The sequence below is a fragment of the Panthera pardus genome, unplaced genomic scaffold, assembly GCF_024362965.1.
Source record: "Panthera pardus isolate Hobbes unplaced genomic scaffold, ASM2436296v1 HiC_scaffold_8, whole genome shotgun sequence".
Lineage (NCBI taxonomy): Eukaryota > Metazoa > Chordata > Mammalia > Carnivora > Felidae > Panthera > Panthera pardus.
The window spans coordinates 115,180,298-115,198,599 of NW_026527013.1; the positions used below are offsets into that span (position 1 = coordinate 115,180,298).

General features: G+C 43.7%; 1 protein-coding gene across 5 annotated transcripts in view; it reads right to left on the reverse strand.

The window, feature by feature from the left end:
• The window catches only part of IGF2BP3 (insulin like growth factor 2 mRNA binding protein 3), a 154,705-nt gene extending 137,091 nt beyond the window's left edge, over nucleotides 1-17,614 (reverse strand). For 3 of the 5 annotated variants that reach the window (XM_019443599.2, XM_053898193.1, XM_019443597.2), the window contains exons 1-2: nucleotides 17,070-17,611; nucleotides 15,638-15,698 (exon numbers count right to left, since the gene is read on the reverse strand). In XM_019443599.2, coding sequence (XP_019299144.1) covers nucleotides 15,638-15,698; nucleotides 17,070-17,244 — 236 coding nt within the window. In that variant the 5' untranslated portion in view covers nucleotides 17,245-17,611. Of the gene's footprint in view, nucleotides 1-15,637; nucleotides 15,699-16,385; nucleotides 16,975-17,069 lie in introns of those variants that run through there. The other 2 variants (XM_019443600.2, XM_019443598.2) reach the window with 2 other exon arrangements.
• Nucleotides 17,615-18,302: the final 688 nt, after the last annotated feature.

The window sequence follows — 18,302 nt, forward strand, 5'->3', positions numbered from 1 at the left end:
TATTATTGAAAACTATGCTTACAAACTGCAGAAAACCATGAGAACTGGGTTGTTTTCCATGAAATTTGGTTGAGAGGTATTCCCATTTTAAGTTCTACTAACAGATACTGCCAAATAACAAACCAAGAAGTCTCTGCCAATTTACTCTCTACATTCCTCCACACTCTTGCCAACACCAGGCATTATCAACCTTGTTTTCTTCCCAAACTGACAAGGAAATGACCATTTTAATAGGCAAGTTCTGTCTATTAATTACCAAGATTAAGCGTCTTTTTAGATATCTCCTTCTGAACTGCCACTTTTGTGTACTTTATTTTTTTTTAATTTTTTTTTAATGTTTATTTATTTTTGAGACAGAGACAGAGCATGAATGGGGGAGGGGCAGAAAGAGAGGGAGACACAGAATGGGAAGCAGGCTCCAGGCTCTGAGCCATCAGCCCAGAGCCTGACGCGGGGCTCGAACTCACGAACCGTGAGATCGTGACCTGAGCTGAAGTCAGACGCTCAACCAACTGAGCCACCCAGGCGCCCCTGTGTACTTTATTTTTTATACATTTTTTGTACTATGTTGTCTCCCTCTTTGAAAATAATAGTTCTTTATCTCCTAGCTATTTCTGTTTTTAAACAGTATCTCAAGACAAGTTCACAACTAGATACAGATCTTTAGGAATCCTAAAACCTATACATCTAGATATAAAGTACAAAGTCTTATTCACAACACACAACTCATTCTACAAAGAAACGTGAAACCTTTCTATGTGCATATGAGACATTAATCATGGGATTATGCGAGAATAATTACCTTTTATTTTCAATTGCCATATGTAAACATACAAGCTTATTAATATGAGACAATACCACTTAGGTGTCAGATACTCCAAGGAATCCTTTACAAACATCAGTTAATTCCCAACAACCTTGTGCAATAGGTTTTACTGCCCCTATTTATAGAGAAACTGAGAGGCTCGGAGAGTTTAATCAGTTTGCCCAGGATCACAGAGCTGAGCAAGGATTCCAACTGAGGTCTTGGTGATTCCAAGCAAGATGTCACTGGCCCTCCCCACTGTTGGGCTTTACTGCGGCCCCTCATTTTGCTTATTTAACAGTATGTGCACACAGAAAGGTCTCATTTTTCTCCAATGGTTCATTCTATCATTTGATGCCTTAATAAAAATCAAATACCAGGTGCTTTCATCATCGCTACTCAGGACTATCTTGTCATACATAACCTAAAAAAGGTAATAACAACAACACTGGCTCAGACAGCCTTACTAAGGGTTCCTAGTCCTATCATGATTTACCCTAATTACCCCATCAGAAGGCTAAAAACAGCCCTAAATCCCATGGAATGTGCTGGGGCACAGTTGTTCTCACAAAGCACTTCAGAGGTAAAAGCATTTCTAGATGATCTCTGGTGAGCAGAACCCAACATTAACCTAGGCATCAAGTCTTGCATAATGATCCCAAATAACCAACTGAGCCCCTAAAGTTAAACACATCAAGAATTAAATAATGGTCGCTCCTCGAGCACACAGACTGCTCTCAGCACTCCTGTAGGCTCAGTCTCCATCACTACGCTGCCTCACACTTGAGCCTCTCTAATCCCAAACAGCTTGTAGTTCCCCTACACAAACCAAGATATTTCGCACTTACATGCCTTGGCTCCTGCTGTCCCTCCTGCCTCTTCCATCTCCACTGGACACAGTTAGCCTCTGTCTACCTTAACGTCTCTCCCTGAACCTGTCTCTGGCTGGCTGTACCAATACCCAGCTAAGCCTAATACTCTCCATGATTCTGAGGTATACCATATATACCCCGTGACATATTTACACCTTCTCTTTACCTGCAGAGGTATTCATCCACCCTCTGCCATAGTGAATCACTGCTGGTGTCCAAGACAAAAATATCACCCAGGCATTGAAACAACAAAGCAAAAGCTACTATGTTCCATGTACTTTTTTCTTCAGAACAAGTATCTTACTCTTCTTTCTAGCCCCTGAAACCCAGCACTGCACTAACCACGAGCCCAAGTGCTCAATCTATGCTTGTTAAACTAAAAATTTGTAGAAGCTGCGGCACCTGGGTGGCTCAGTCAGTTGAGTGTCTTGACTTTGGTTCAGGTCATGATCTCAGTTTGCGAGTTAGAGCCCCGCATCAGGCTTGCTGATGTCGGCACAGAGCCGGCTTCAGATCTTCTGCCCCCCACCCCTCTCTGCCCCTTCCCCTCTTGCACTCTTTCTCTCTCAAAAATAAATAAATCTTCAAAAAAGAAAAAAAAAAACCATTTGTGGAAGCCACGGGAAATAAACTCATTTCTGAATCTCAAAAGAAAAATGCAGAAATAGGTCAACTAGGGGCACCTGGGTGGCTGAGTCGGTTGCACATCGGACTCTTGATTTGAGCTCAGGTCATGATCTCACAGTTCCTGAGATGGAGCCCCCAATGGGCTTCTCATTGACAGCAGGGATCCTGCTTGGGATTCCCTCCCTCTCCCTCTGCGCTTCCCCCCACTCACATGCTCACACTCTTATGCATACTCTCTCTCAAAATAAACATAAAAGAAAGGTATATTAGCACCCAAAAATACTAAAATTACATTAAAATTTAAATTCTAAACCACTTATCTCAAAAAAAAATATATCAACACAAGAGCCTCTGTATTTTTGCAAAAGCAACTGTTTTTAATTTTTTCCTAATGTTTATTTATTTTTGAGAGAAAGAGGCAGAGCGCAAGCAGGGGAGGGGTAGAGAGGGAGATTCAGAATCCGAAGCAGGCCCCAGTCTCTGAGCTGTCAGCACAGAGCCCAATGTGGGATTCGAACCCACCAACCGTGAGATCATGACCTGAGCTGAAGTCGGACGCTTTACCGACTGAGCCACCCAGGAGCCCCTGACTGTTTTTAAAACAGACATTTGGGAATCACAGGGGAGAACACAATCATTTCTTGAACAGCTTTACCATCACAGGTTCTTTATTTTCTAATTCATTATATTTGACGCACAATGTTACATTAGTTTCAGGTGTACAACATAGTAATTCAACTAGTCTATACATTATGCTCTGCTCACAAGCACAGCCATCATCACTCACCATACAAGGCTATCAGAGCACCATGGACTACATTCTCTGTGTTGTACCTTTCATCCTCATCCCATGACTTATTCCATAGCTGAAAGCCATCACAGGTGTTTATGGTCTGTTTTCTGTTTTGTTTAGACAGAGGTGGGGAAGAGAGAAGGGGAGAGGGGGAAAGGGGGAGAGGGGGAAAGGGGGAGAGGGGGAGAGGGGGAGAGGGGGAGAGGGGGAGAGGGGGAGAGGGGGAGAGGGGGAGAGGGGGAAAGGAGGGAGAGGAGGAGAGGGAATATGAATCTTAAGCAGGCTCCACACTCAGTGTGGAGCCAGACACAGGGCTAGATATCAGGACCCTGGGATCATGACCTGAGCTGAAATCAAGAGTGGGACACTTAACCCACTGAGCCACCCAGGTGCCCCATCATCATAGGTTCTTTTCATCAAGCTCTCCAATCATCATCTGCCCAGCTAGTGTGGCAAGATGAGTAGCACTTGGTTTTGGAAACTAATTTTTAATCAAAATTTTCCTCAAAATAGGTCTTAGTCAAGTTCTCACAGATTATTAGTCTCTGAGGTAAAACCCAAACTTCAAAATGCTATGGTTCTAAGTCTAGGAGAACATAAACCCTAGGTGATCAAGCTACAAACTGTCACAACTTAATCGTCATAACTTTTACCTTTTTTTACAAACATTGGGCTCTGTGCTGGCTGGCCACCCGGAGCTTGCTTGGGAGTTTCTCTCTGCTCCTCCCTGACTTGCTCTCTGTCTCACTCAAATACATAAATAAATTTTTAAAAATGTTTATCAACACATACATAGAAGAATTTCTGTAAAATAATAAACCAAATTGCCAGCTGGAAGACCTGGGAAATACATGGAGATGGAGAGGATTGAAAAACAAGTCTTTTCACATTTTATTTCATGTGTTCTGAATTAATTTGAATGTATACACATGTAAAAATTCAAGCTGTTAATATTGTGTCTAGGTTACACCGTGATTTTTTTTTAAAAAGGTCATACATCACCAAAAACCATAAAATACCTAGGAAGAAATCTAACCAAAGAGGTGAAAAATCTATACTCTGAAAACTATAGAAGGCTTATGAAAGAACTGAAGATACAAAAAAATGGAAAAAGATTCCATGCTCCTGGATAGGAAGAATATTGTTAAAATGTCAATATTACCCAAGGCAATCTACATACTCAATGCAATCCCTGTCAAAATAACACCAGCATTCTTCACAGAGCAAGAACAAATAATCCTAAAATTTTTATGGAACCAGAAAAGACCCCAAATAGCCAAAGCAATCGTGAGAAAAAAAGCCAAAGCAGGAGGCATCACAATCCCGGACTTCAAGCTATACTACAAAGCTGTAATCATCAAGACAGTATGGTACTGGCACAAGAACAGACACTCAGATCAATGGAACAGAATAGAGAACCCAGAAATGGACCCACAAACATATAGCCAACTAATCTTCGACAAAGCAGGAAAGAATATCCAATGGAATACAGACAGTCTCTTCAGTAAGCGGTGCTGGGAAAACTGGACAGCGACATGCAGAAGAATGAACCTGGACCACTTTTTACACCATACACAAAAATAAACTCAAAATGGATGAAAGACCTAAATGTAAGACAGGAAGCCATCAAAATCCTCGAGGAGAAAGCAGGCAAAAACTTCTTTGATCTTGGCCACAGCAACCCCTTACTCAACACGTCTCTGGAGGCAAGGGAAACAAAAGCAAAAATGAACTACTGGGACCCCATCAAAATAAAAAGCTTCTGCACAGCGAAGGAAACAATCAGCAAAACTAAAAGGAAACCGACAGAATGGGAGAAGATACTTGCAAATGACATATCGCATAAAGGGTTAGTATCCAAAATCTATAAAGAACTTATCAAACTTAACAGCCAAAAAACAAAGAATCCAGTGAAGAAATGGGCAAAAGACATGAATAGACACTTCTCAAAGAAAGACATCCAGATGGCCAACTGACACATGAAAAAATCATCATCACTGCTCATCAGGGAAATACAAATCAAAACCACAATGAGATACCACCCTACACCTGTCAGAATGGCTCAGGCAACAACAGATGTTGGCGAGTATGTGGAGAAAGAGCATCTTTTGCATTGTTGGTGGGAACGCAAGCTGGTGCAGCCACTCTGGAAAACAGAATGCAGGTTCCTCAAAAAACTAAAAATAGAACTACCCTACGATCCAGCAACTGCACTACTAGGTATTTATCCAAGGGACACAGGGATGCTGTTTAGAAGGAGCACATGCACCCCAATGTTTATAGCAGCACTATGGACAATAGCCAAATTATGGAAAGAGCCCAAATGTCCATCGATGGATGAATGGATAAAGACGTGGTGTGTGTGTGTATATATATACATATACATATATACATATACATATATATACACATACACAATGAAGTATTACTCGGCAATCAAAAAGAATGAAATCTTGCCATTTGCAACTACGTGGATGGAACTGGAGGGTATTATGCTAAATGGAACTGGAGGGTATTATGCTAAGTGAAATGAGTCAGAGAAAGAAATAATCATATGACTTCACTCATATGAGGACTTGAAGAGACAAAACAGATGAACATAAGGGAAGGGAAACAAAAATAATATAAAAACTGGGAGGGGGACAAAACAGAAGAGACTCATAAATATGGAGAACTGAAGGTTACTAGAGGGTTGTGGGAGGGGGGATGGGCTAAATGGGTAAGGGGCACTAAGGAATCTACTCCTGAAATCATTGTTGCACTATATGCTAATTTGGATATAAACTTAAAAATAAATAAATAAAATTAAGTAGTAAAAAAATAAAATAAAATGCTCCTCCATTTGCAAAAAACCCAAAAACACACGACTCACAGATTTCTACTTACATGAATCCACATTCAAAATCAGAACCAAAGTTTTTCTTATTTCTGTTATCACTAATTGTAATCTACATCCAGCATTCATATTTGAATCTCAAGTGGAAAAATACAACATCAACCACCGAGGTTACTACTGAATGATAATGTACATTGATGCTTTAAACATTGTCCCCAAGATCCTATCAGGCATCCTTTACTATTATTCTAACCTCCTCAAGCTTCCATTTCCTCAACCTTAATCATCAACAAAAAAACTTTTTTTTTTTTTTTTTTTTTTTAACATTTATTTATTTCTGAGAGAAAGACAGAGTGTGAGCTGGGGAGGGACAGAGAGAGGGGGAGACATGGAATCTGAAACAGGCTCCAGGCTCTGAGCTGTCAGCACAGAGCCCAATGCAGGGCTCAAACCCACAAACCGCAAGATCATGACCTGAGCTGAAGCTGGCCGAGCTGAAGTTTAATCAACTGAGCTACCCAAGCACCCCTCAACATCATGCATTTAGAACATGGAGTTGGGATTCAAACCCAGATCTTAGACCTCATGTCCCACGTTCTTCTGGCGATGCCCTTCAGTTCACCAAGGGCACATGGTAAAAGCATCAAGGCTCCTAATCAGAAAGTTCCAGCACAATTCCTCCCCCCAGTCTCCTAATTCTTAACAATATCCCAAGTTTAAACAACTTCCTTCTGCAAGCCAGGATCCTACTAAACTTGGTGAAGAGCTGGAACAACCAGGCACCATGGACACCATTCCGGACACATCTACCTCTTTTGCAATCTAAAACATACCCCAGGAGTCACGATCATATGGCTGCAACAAAGCCATGGCATCTACCTCCTCATGCCTTCTGTTCTACTCTCATACCTTGTTGGGCCCTCCTCCAACTTCTCTGCAGTTCATTTATATCAAGATGAAGCTGCTAAAAAAAAATTAAAAAAAAAAACAAAACCTTCCAGGAAGAAGCAGTTCCTCTTTCCATCTTGAAACAGGACACCCAGATGTTTTTACTCTATAGTAAGCCCCAGATTCCAGAATACCTATACTTGTCTTTTTCCTACAGGAAGACAATAAATCAACCCTTGAAAGAAGCCAAACAAGATTTCTTTTTTCTTCAGAGAAAGTAAGAAAACAGGACATCTCTGCTCCAACATGCCACTGCAAACATGAGCAAGTTGCTGTGTAAGCCACTTTGAGGATTTGACAACTTAAATGAGAGGAATGAAGGCAGGGCAGAGTCAAAGGATGTGGAAAATGGGTTCCACTAATTACCTGCAGTGCCCTGGGCAAGTCACTTCTCTCAAATCTTTATGGAGAATCCTTTGGTAGAATAACTAATACCACTAAAAAATCTATTGCGCTATCTCATTTTCATTGGTTTGCCTTTCTTAAAATAGAAGGTATTGGACACATTCTGAAAGTAGTACTTTACTGATCAAAGGACTTGCATAAACCAAGTCTTGAAAAGCATTAATCAGGGGTGTCTGGGTGGCTCAGTCAGTTGAGAATCCGACTCTCTATTTTGTTCGGCTCAGACCATAATCCCACGGTTCATGGATTCAAGCCCTGCATCAGGCTCTGCACTGACAAGTGCAGAACCAGGTTGGGATTCTATGTCTCCCTCTCTCTCTGCCCCTCCCACCCCTCCCTCTCTCAAAAATAAATACACATTTTAAAAAGTTAATCAGATCAAGTCATCTGTCTCCAATCAACTGATCTAACACATCACCTGGTTTTGGTGACTTCTGTGGCCAAAACCAGGATTCACAATTTGAGGAGAAAGCTGCTTTACTAAGGACCGGGTTTTTAAATAAGCGAAAATGAGGCAATTTAGGGTACTTTATACAAAAGGTTTCTTGTATTTCTTATAGCTAAACTTTTATGAATAAAATGGAAGGAATGCTTTACTTATTCAGCATCCTAAAATAACAAAATGATTCAAGTATTTTAAACTCAGCCCATGATATCCACAAATGTTTTGGCCAATAGTTTCAACCCTGCTTGTCAAATCAAGTCTTTTTGTTTTTGCTTTTTAAGTTTTTATTTTAATTCCAATTAGTTAACCTCCTCAAATCAAGTCTTTAGAAAACCACAGAGAAACAATGGACTTGGTCTACGCTGCCTTGGAACCTAAGCCAGCTTCATAGAATTTTCCAAATGCATATTAATAAAAAGTAGAATGGGTTATCTAGAAAGTGAGCTCAGTCACCACAACTGTTGAAACAGATGCCAGAGAGTAGGTCAACTCAAACAACAAGTCCTGTCCACGGGCAAGAGGATCTACTAAACTTAGGACTCTTCCATCTCTAGCAAGTTATAAATATAACATGATCAGAGTCGTTTCTGGAAAGTTAAAAAATTAAGATAATGACTTCTGAAAGAAAGGCTACAGTCCAGGTTGCTCCAAAATTTGTAAATCACTCTCCATCTACCTACTGCCCAACCAGAAGACGGAGACTTAATACCAATCCCATTCACATTCATCCATCCAAATCACAAACTCTCACTGATATTCCAGTGTTGATTACACCTTCCTATCCACAGGCTTTCTCCATGAATCTCCCTCCCAGAAGCAGTTCACTCTGCTTGCTTTCCTCTACCTTACTGGCCTCCCTCATTCTCCTTTGCTGGTCTCTCCTCCCTCCTAAAGCCCCATACTCAGTCCCTTAGTAATCTTGTCCAATTCTAGGATATTAAATATCACAAGCTAATAACACCTCTAATTTTCACCTCCAATTCCTACGCCCCAGATTGATATATTCAACTACCTACTTGACTTCTTCACTTAAATTTCTAACCAGCATTAGAGACATAATATGCCAAAAATGAAGCTCTTGATTTCTACCCAAGAATTTGCTCCTTCCCCAATACTCTCCATTGTGGTAAAGGACACCACTCTCCATCTAGTTTTTCTGACCTCCTCACCCCCGCCAAAAAAAAAAAAAAAAAGGTTTTTACTGAGAGTTTTTTTAAGTTTATTTATTTCGAGAGAGAGAGAGAGAGAGAGAGAGAGAGCGAGCACAAGCTGGGAGAGGCAGACAGAGAGTCAGAGAAAAAGAATCCCAAGCAGGCTCTGCACTGACAGCAAATAGCTTGACGCAGGACTCAAACTCACTAATCAATAGTGAGATCACAACCTGAGCCAAAACCAAGAGTTGGATGCTTAATCAACTGAGCCACCCAGGCACCCCGACCAAAAAATCTTATCATGCTTTACTTTTCTCAAAGCTTTCATCTAATCTATCAGCAAATCCTCACAACTGTTTCTCTCAAAATACACACTGACCACTATTCATTACCTCCAAAGCTAATATCATCTCTTGCCAAAATATTACAATGGAAACTGGTTCCCCATTTCTAGTGCTAAATGCAATTTTCAGATATTTTAGGTTCCCATCACTTTGAAGCCACTACTCCTCCCCTCCTCTTATGTATGGAAAACAATCTACAAAGACTGTCACACTATCAATTCCTTCCCCTCTGTACATTCATACCACTCTACCATCAAGAGATGGAGACTACTTCCATATCCCCCTTGAATCTGTGCTGGCCTTGTGACTTGCTTTGGTCGACAGAATGGGATAGAATAATGTGCCAATTCTGGGCCTAGCCTTTAGGAGGCCGAGCAGTTTCTACTCTCACTTGGGAGCCAAGGGCTACTACCAAGCGTTCAGGTATCTTGTGGAGAAAAGTCACGTAGACCAGCACGAAGAGGCCAGCCATGTTAATGAAGCCTCCTTAGACATTTTAGACCAGCTCAGTAAATGACCCAAAATGACACCACATGGAACAGAAACAATCGCCAAGCAGACCCAGAGAATCGTGAGGAAAAATAAGTTGTTTTGAGTCACTAAGTTTTGGGGTAGTTTGTTATGCAGCAAGAGATAACTGGAAACACCAAGATAACAGTGGAATCAACTTCTAAACAACTAAGTGATAATGCCAGCTATCCTAAGGACTTAAGCCTCTCTTAACTTAGAGAGATCCACTTGGAGGGGGGGGGAGGGCTGGCTGGCTCAGTTGGTGGAATGTGTGACTCTTGATCTCAGGATTTTGAGTTGGAGCCCCACATTGGGTATAAAATAAAATCTTTACAAGAAATTTATAGTTCGATTAGATTTCTCAAAGAATCCATGTATAATAACTTCAAACTACCTCCTAATCAAATTAAATGGTTTCAAGATACTTCTCTACAATGCATAATTTATGTACTATGTATTCCCCTTCAGGGCAAGAAAATCCACATACTATATTAATGTTTACAACTGTGTTTATTTACCAATACTTGCCCAACAGCAGTTTCAGACCATGATAAATTACACCCTCAGTTTTAATAGAGCACTGAAAAGTATCTGCCACCAGCTTTCAAGCAAAACCCTGGCGATTCACGCCAATTTTTTAAACATCAGATTTATGGGGCAGAGTTCTAACTAAAACGCCAATCCTATCCCTTGGTCACTGCTACCACACTGCCACCTCCTGTCTTGTGACTCTAGAAGCTTGAATCAGAGGCAACAGTTAATAAAGGAAACTTGGCTAAGAATAGCACAGCCTTTCTCCATCCTCCCAGACTAAACCAACTGCCAAAGTTGGTGGATACATAAATCATATAATAAAAAATAGATAGATCCTACAATTCAAAAATTAGTCACCACTAGGAAAGTTTGTATCTCAACACTGTTAAAGACAATTACAAAGAGTTGCTTCAAATATATATCCAGGTGGTTCAACAGCTTCACTTCAATACAAAATCCAAGACCTATAACAACACATTAACTGCAATGGTATGGCTCACAAAAGGATTTCAAAATATGACAAAGATCATTTCCCTCTTGCTGACTGCCCTAAAGGGGTACACACGCAAAAGTAACTGAGCTACCAAACAACAGCAAATACAAGCTCCTTACAGGGAAAACCTCATATCTAGTTCCAAAAGGTATTTTTAAGCCTTAGCTGGTAACTCATTTCAAGCAGAACAGCAAACCTCAGAACAAACTATGCCCCGTTAGTTTATTATAGTGGCATTTGGCATGGACAGAGAATGTAAGTGATCACACAAATAAATCAAAAGGAAAGCCAGAAACAGAAGCCAAGATTCTCAATTCCCACTGGCTCCAGGCACATGTCATGTTTCCATAATGTCTTCCTTGTTACTGTGGACAGCCACACAGAAGCTACTTATCAACATTCACTTATATGTTTTAATTCTAATAATGCCAAAGTAAGAAATCTTTTACTCTCCCTCAAGCTGTACTGAGGAAACAACATGAAATCAAGAAAAATCTTGTTGGCTACTATCATTTAAGCAGTCATGCACTACTGACCTTAAACTGAGCACTCCAAAGACACTGCTTATGATTCTTTCCAGCCATGAAGAGTTTCCTAACATTCAGAACCCCACATCTCTGTAAGAGAAATCTAACTCACAATATTCACCTGTACCAAACTAATAATCAAGGACCAACACAACTGTTCATGCCTACGTTCAAATGTTCAGCATTAAAAAACAAGCTTTTGGGGCACTCTGATTTTGGCTGGGGTCATGATCTCACAGTTTATGAGTTCGAGCCCCACACTGGGCTCCGCGCTGATGGTGCACATCCTGCTTGGGATTCTATCTCCCTCTCTCTCTCTCTGCCTTTCCCCTGCTTGTGCTCTGTCTCTCAAAATAAAATAAATAAAAACTTTTAAAGAATTAAATTAGAAAGCAACTTTTCTTGGCCCGAGACAACAGGATCATATGCCCTAGCTAATGTACACACTGCACACCATCCCAGTCTATACCGAACAGTGGTTAAAATGCAGCACTAGCTTTTAAATAGCCATTCAAAGTAAGATACATTTAAAACTCCAGTAACTTTTTTTACTATGTCTATTTGGGGAGCCTGGGTGGCTCAACAGTCGGTTAAGCGTCTGATTTTGGCTCAGGTCATGATCTCGCGACTCAGGAGTTCGAGCCCCCGCATCAGGCTCTGTACTGACAGCTCAGAGCCTGGAGCCTGCTTTGGAGTCTGTGTCTCCCTCTCTCTCTTCCCCTCCCCTACTCTTATTGTCTCCAAAAAATAAAAAAATAAATCATTAAAAAAAAGTTTATACTATGTCTATCTAATTTACATGTTAACCTCAAGATTGTAATATGGAAATAAGTTGTTCACTTCATTTTCATTTTTTAAGGAAACAAAAAACACCGACATGTGAGCTGAGACACCAGTCTGGCTTAATGGATCCTTCCTGGAAAAAATATTAACTATAATATCCTACTATTTTTTATTCTTTATTCACATATATTTTGCCTTCACATAATCTTAATACTGACAGCTAAATCATAAGCAAGTTTAAGCTATAAAAAACCAAAAATGTGAAAAATTTTCATAACTTAAAAAAGTCATCACAAACCAACTAAAACTACCATCCTCTCTGTTCCAAGAGTGTCAGAAACTTTCCTATTCCCTCTCCCAGGCCCAACAGCCCACAATATAAAAAAGGAAATCGGTTCGATTTACATCACAGATGGGCACCTATGAGGTCCCACAAGATACCAGTGGTTCTTCCAATCCAAGAGAGCTACAGACTTCAAAGCCACACAATTTTTACACCCACCCTTATCCAACAAGGCAGAGCGGGGAGGAGGGAGTGTTTAGGATTATACCTCAGAGGGAAGCCAAGTATTCATGTGCTAGAGCTTTTATTTTAGAAATTGAAAGCGCAACACTATCACAGATACTCAGTGCAATTTTCTCTTCATTCTGGACACGGGGCTCTCAAACTCTGTGAAATAGTGCTATAATCCTCCACAACTGAGGGATATCTGAATGCAGCAAAGCAACATTCCTTCCACATTCCCTGGAGACTTCAGTAAATCAGGAGCTAAGCTTGGTCAGAACCAAACTCAACAGTGCCCCTTCCTGAAAGGTTCCCTACCCAGCTCAGCTCCCAGTCAGAGTTGGGCCAGCACGTCAAAGCTTCAAATTGCCTCCTGGGCCTTGTTTAGTTGCTGCAAGCCCATTCATCCATCTCAGAGTGCTGCCATAAGCATTCTTCAGCACCAGGCTCCCAACATGCCTTGCACAGCAGGTATAAAGGTCACTACTGCACATGTGGGTGTGCCTGCCTCAGATGCCCACATGGTGATGGGATGGAATGCAAGGGCTGCTCAGCACAAAGAACTCCACCCAGAAGTCCAGCAGGCTCACTTGGCAAGGACTGGTCTGCAGCATTCAACGCACGGTCACCAGTACAACTGCTTGACCCTTATAGGGGTTAAGCATGACTCACCAGGGTTGTCTTCTCAGCCCTCTCCCAAAGCCTATTCAGACAGGGGAACAGTCCAGATAAGGGAAACTGTATCACAGTTCCAAGGTTCAGTTACAAGACTGTAATACAGATTTCCAGCAAATTTCCCTCAGAAAAAGAAACCTCTACTTTTGTTTTTCACCATCTCAACACTAGAAAAGGACTTACTTGATTGTTCCCCCTATCTGTAAATAGTTGTCTCCAATGTACTCATTCCTACTTGCTACTAACATAGTTATTTAAAATCCTGAGCATTTTAGGGGTGCCTGGGTGGCTCAGTCAGTTAAGCGTCCAACTTTGGCTCAGGTCATGGTCTCACAGTTCCTGAGTTGGAGCCCTGCATCTGGCTCTCTGCTGTCAGTGTGGAGCCTACTAAGGATTCTCTGCCTCTGCCTCTCTCACAAATGTTAAAACATTTTTTAAAAAATACTGAGCATTTTAAGGTAAGCCAAATAAAGCCTGAAATTTTAATCTACGTTGTTAATGAAACGAAAAAGCACCCATTGATATAAATACTTGCTGCCACTGGTGGCATTTTACCTTATATGCTTTCCTAAGAGGAACCCCTGTTCGTTATAAAGTAACAAGTACGTTTTTCAGGTTGGGCAAAAGTCTTTAAGAATAAAACAGGCTGTTACCAGATGTTTTTAATTTAATTCACTACACATGGGGAGAAATTCACACCAGGCTAGAAAAGAAAATCAGGAGAGCAAAGCTAAGTAATCTGCATTTACATGCAGGTCCATAAATTGTATCTGAAAAATGCCAGACATTTAACGTTTAAATTTAGAAACTCTCAAATGCCAGTCCGACACAACCATTTGCCTCTTTTTTATTCAACATTTGAAGAAAATTAGGACACGCAGGCTAAACATGAAACCAATTAGAATTTGCAGAATGTACTTACATTTTTTTCCCTTAGGTATACAATTTAGACTATGCCTTTAAATTTTTTAAGGAGATAGGACTTTACCCTCAATTTTCTAATTCCTATTAGAGAGAAATCAATTTAGATACTTTTCAGTACCTTTCTATTGTTTTAGAAGCTTTTAACAAAGAATACCCCTCTATATGTGAAATAACTTGACCCCACCAAAATTCCCAACTGGAACTAAACCTATCTCATCCAACAAATGTCTTTTCAACTGTCCTAATGAAAATTAAGTACATGAACAAGAGAAATCCACAAAATTCCAGCTAACTAAAAACAAGGTTTGTAAAAATGCTTTACCTGAAAGAGAGCTCAATATAGAAATAAGCAGATGATGACATTTTATACAGCCATCTCTCTCTGCAGAGCACCAGAGAAATGCACAGCAACCCTCTCCTGCCCTCCAGCACACACACTCACCTATATCCAACCAGACACATGCAGTCCTAGTTTATTTAGGTTAACTTTCAGCTTATTGCTTAGCCCAGGTTTAGAAGCGGGGAGAATGGGAGGAGAAAAGCAGAAACTCTAACCTCACCTTGCAAAACCCAGAAAAGCACAAGCTAAACCCAGCACCAGTTAGGGAGCAGCGCCTTTCCAGTTAGCGACAGAGCGAGAATCTGGCCTGCTCTTGAGAAAGGAGCCATTTCTTCAAAATACTCCAGAGGTTAAAACAGTCTCCAAACGTTTTGTAAAGTGACACACTACACATGCTCTCCAAAAAGTGCAATCCCAGTGCGTAAGTAGTACAGATCTTTAGTCTTCGCTCTCTTGGTGGTTATTTCTAAGCAAAAATATTGGGGGGGGGGGGGGGGGAAGGGGCGGGAAACAAAAGGCTGGTATGCAGCAACCTGTGTAACTCTAGAATGACTGAAAAGGCGCTTCTGGGCAGGAGAAGTCCAGGCATTCACTCACGTGTTCCAATCAGCAAATTTCACTCTTCTCAGATACACAGACCGCCTCCGAGGCCTCTCTGACTCCTCGCCGCCAACTGGGGGCAGAGAAGAAAAGGCACTCCACACCCACGCGTGTCTGCAGCGGCTTTCCCCTATCCTGTACTTGTAGGTGGGTAGTGGGGGTGGAAGAGGGTCACCCACTACTTCCTAATTCCTACAGAGTCCCCAAATCACCCTTCAAGACTTTGATTTCCTATTGCAGCACCTTAGAAGAACATACAGCTGTGAGGGCTTCTTTGAGAGACTTCACCAGTAATAATCCAGTGGCAAGAACCACACACAAGACCTTTATTCCTTAGCAGCGCGCCCGCACACACCTGCCATAAACTTAAATGCAAGGAATAAGAAACGCCGAGCCATCCAGCATAAAATAAAGCCATCCAAAAAGCATGGGAGAAAAAGAAGTTTTCAGCTGTGTTGAATCTTTCCTCCCAATAAAAAAGTGAGAAAAGAATTAATGAGAACATGATAAATAAGCTCACCTTTGTCTTTTTGGGACTGAGTGCTCAACTTCCATAAATTTCCCGTGCAGTTCCACTTTACCTGCGGACATACAAGAGGTGGGAGACAGTTGGCTGGGTTTAGCCGCTCTTCCCGCAAGAAGGACCCGCCCAGCCTAAGCGGCGACACAAGTGACCAGAGACCCCCACGGCACGGATGCGTCTCAAGGCCGGAAGGGAAGCCCGGACCCGCGCGGGTGGAAAGCTGACCCCTCGGGGCTGTGTGTACAACTTACAGTTGGGGGGGCGGGGGTCGACTGGCTAGCCCACCACCTGGGTAACATTCTACCCCCAGGCCGCCTCCGCCCACCTCAGGGGGTCACCCAACCCCACGACAGCCCCAGGACCGACGGCCCTTCCGCCCACCTCCCTGGACACTCCCATAAGACAAACTCCGAAGAGCCGGCTACGCTGGCTTTTTTCAGGGAGGGACGCAGGGCCCTTCTCCGACTTCAAGCCCAGGCCCTCTAGGAACAGGGTAGGCGCAGAATGCACCGCCAAAGATGCACCTCCGCACAGAATGAACGAGGCGCGAAGGACAGCGCGGCGCCCGCCACGCAAAAAAAAAACACGGGCTCCTGGAGGGACTTGAGCGCAGCCCCGCCACGCAAGGTCCCGCGCGCGCGGAGCATGCCCCGACACCCCCCGAGGCCGGGGCGAAGAGAAAGGCCGAGGCAGGGCGCCGCAGCTAGGGCTCCCTTGCCCGCGACCACCCGCCGCCCTCGCCCACCTGCCCCTCTAGCTCGTCGGACGCGGGGAGGTTGAGCGTGGAACCTAGGTCGCACCAGCCTGCGTCCCGCAGGATCTAGAGGAAGCGCCGGGCCGCCTGTGTTCAGGCAGCAGCCCGCGGCCTCACTCTGCATCAGGGTCGAGGCCACTTTGTGTTCTCCCGCGCCTGGGGTCTGGGGGGAGACGGGGGAACTACGAAACCAACACCGTAAATAACGTGCAAAGAGAGAAAGGAAGGAAGGAAGGAGGAAGGGAGGGAGCGAGGAAGAAACGGGCGTCCGCGCTCGGCCCCCAAGGCCCGGCGTGCCGGAGACTGGAGCCCGCGCCTGGGCCCGGGCGGGGCAAGCGCTGAGAGTCCGGCGCTCGCGGTCGCGCCTCCCCCAGCCCAGCTCCCGTCCGAGCCCGCACCGGGGCTTTCTGGACAGCGCGTCCGCCGTCTGCCCGCAACGCCCCGGGAGGAGGGGAGCCGGGTTGGAGCCCAAGCTGAAGAAAGCACCCTGGACCTCACGCGCGTGGGCGCCCGGGCCTCGCCCCACCTCCCCGCCCGCTCTCGCCTGGGCCTGGGGCCCTGTGTGGACGCCCCGGTGGCAGCCGCGGGCCTAGCTCCGGGTGCGCGACCCTGGCAGGCCCGGGCGGGCTGCGCGGGGCTGGAGCGGGCGCGCCGGCGGGGCTGGGGCGGGCCCACCTGAAAGCGCCTCGATGGCCTTAAGGGCCCAGCTCTCGTCCGGACAGTCCACGAACGCGTAACCAGTCTTCACCAGGAAGGGTCCCGACACCGGGATCTTGGCGTCCTTGAAAATACTTTCCAGGTCCGAAGGGACCGCATTCTCGCTGAGGTTTCCGATATACAGTTTGTTCATTGTGAAGAGTGGTTGTTATTTAAAAAAAAAAATTCACAGGAAAACGAAAAATTAAAACCACCCACAGTGATGGAGGGCTCCGGCGGGTTTTGTTCTCTTCGTTTTCTCGCCGTTAAAACACACCAACACAGTTACAACCAAGAACAAGAACGACGAGCGAAAAATCAAATCCGAAGGTTCTTGTTTTTCCTTTTCTGAATATTAAAAAAAAAAAGAAAAGAAAAAGCCTTGCTACAACCCAAACGCATCAACGAGTCTTCCTAACTCTGAGGAGGAGGCGGGATTAGCGAAAAAAGGAGAGGAGGAGGAGGGGAGAAGAACTACTTTTTGTCTCTTCCTCCCCAACCCCTTTGGCATCGGCCAGCGGACTGTGAAAATATCACACTACGTGAGGGCAAGCGCCGCCTCCCCTTAAAAAAAAAAAAAAAAAAGAAAGAAAAAAAAAAAAAACCCAGAAGGGTGACTGGCAGGAGGGAGGGGGAAGGGGTGGGGGGGGACGAAGGCGCAGGAGGCGGAAAAAATCCGCTCCGAGTGTCCGGCTTTTTGAATGAGCCACGTGTTCAAACTACAAATCAACGTCTCACGTGAGGAATCCCAGCGCCTGAATTAGAGTGGGTTTCGGGGGAAAAAGGAGGAAGAGAGGGGGAGGGGAAAGGAGCTTGAGCGAGAGACCCTGAGAAGGGAGGAGGAAGAGGGGAAAAAAAATGCTAAAGGAGCCTCAGCCGGGGCGCGGAGGGGAGCGCGGCTGGCGGCGCTGATTGTCACAACAGAGTTTAGAAAGGGTTATCTGGTCGGGGCGGATCCTGAGGGGGAGGGGAGGAAGGGAAGATTTTTTTTTTTTTTTAATGAGATTCGGGTGGAGGTGCTAATTAGGCAATTTCTCAGCTCTAGTTACCAGAGTTTTAAATATTCGATTTTTTTAAATAGGTAATTAACAAACCCAAAGAGTCGCAATTTCGAACTCGCCTTGTGGCTTTGATGACATTTGAAGTATAACCTCTGCAAAGCCGCAAGCACGTTTCCAGAGCTGGCAGGGGCGGAAACGCAGCGAGGGGGTG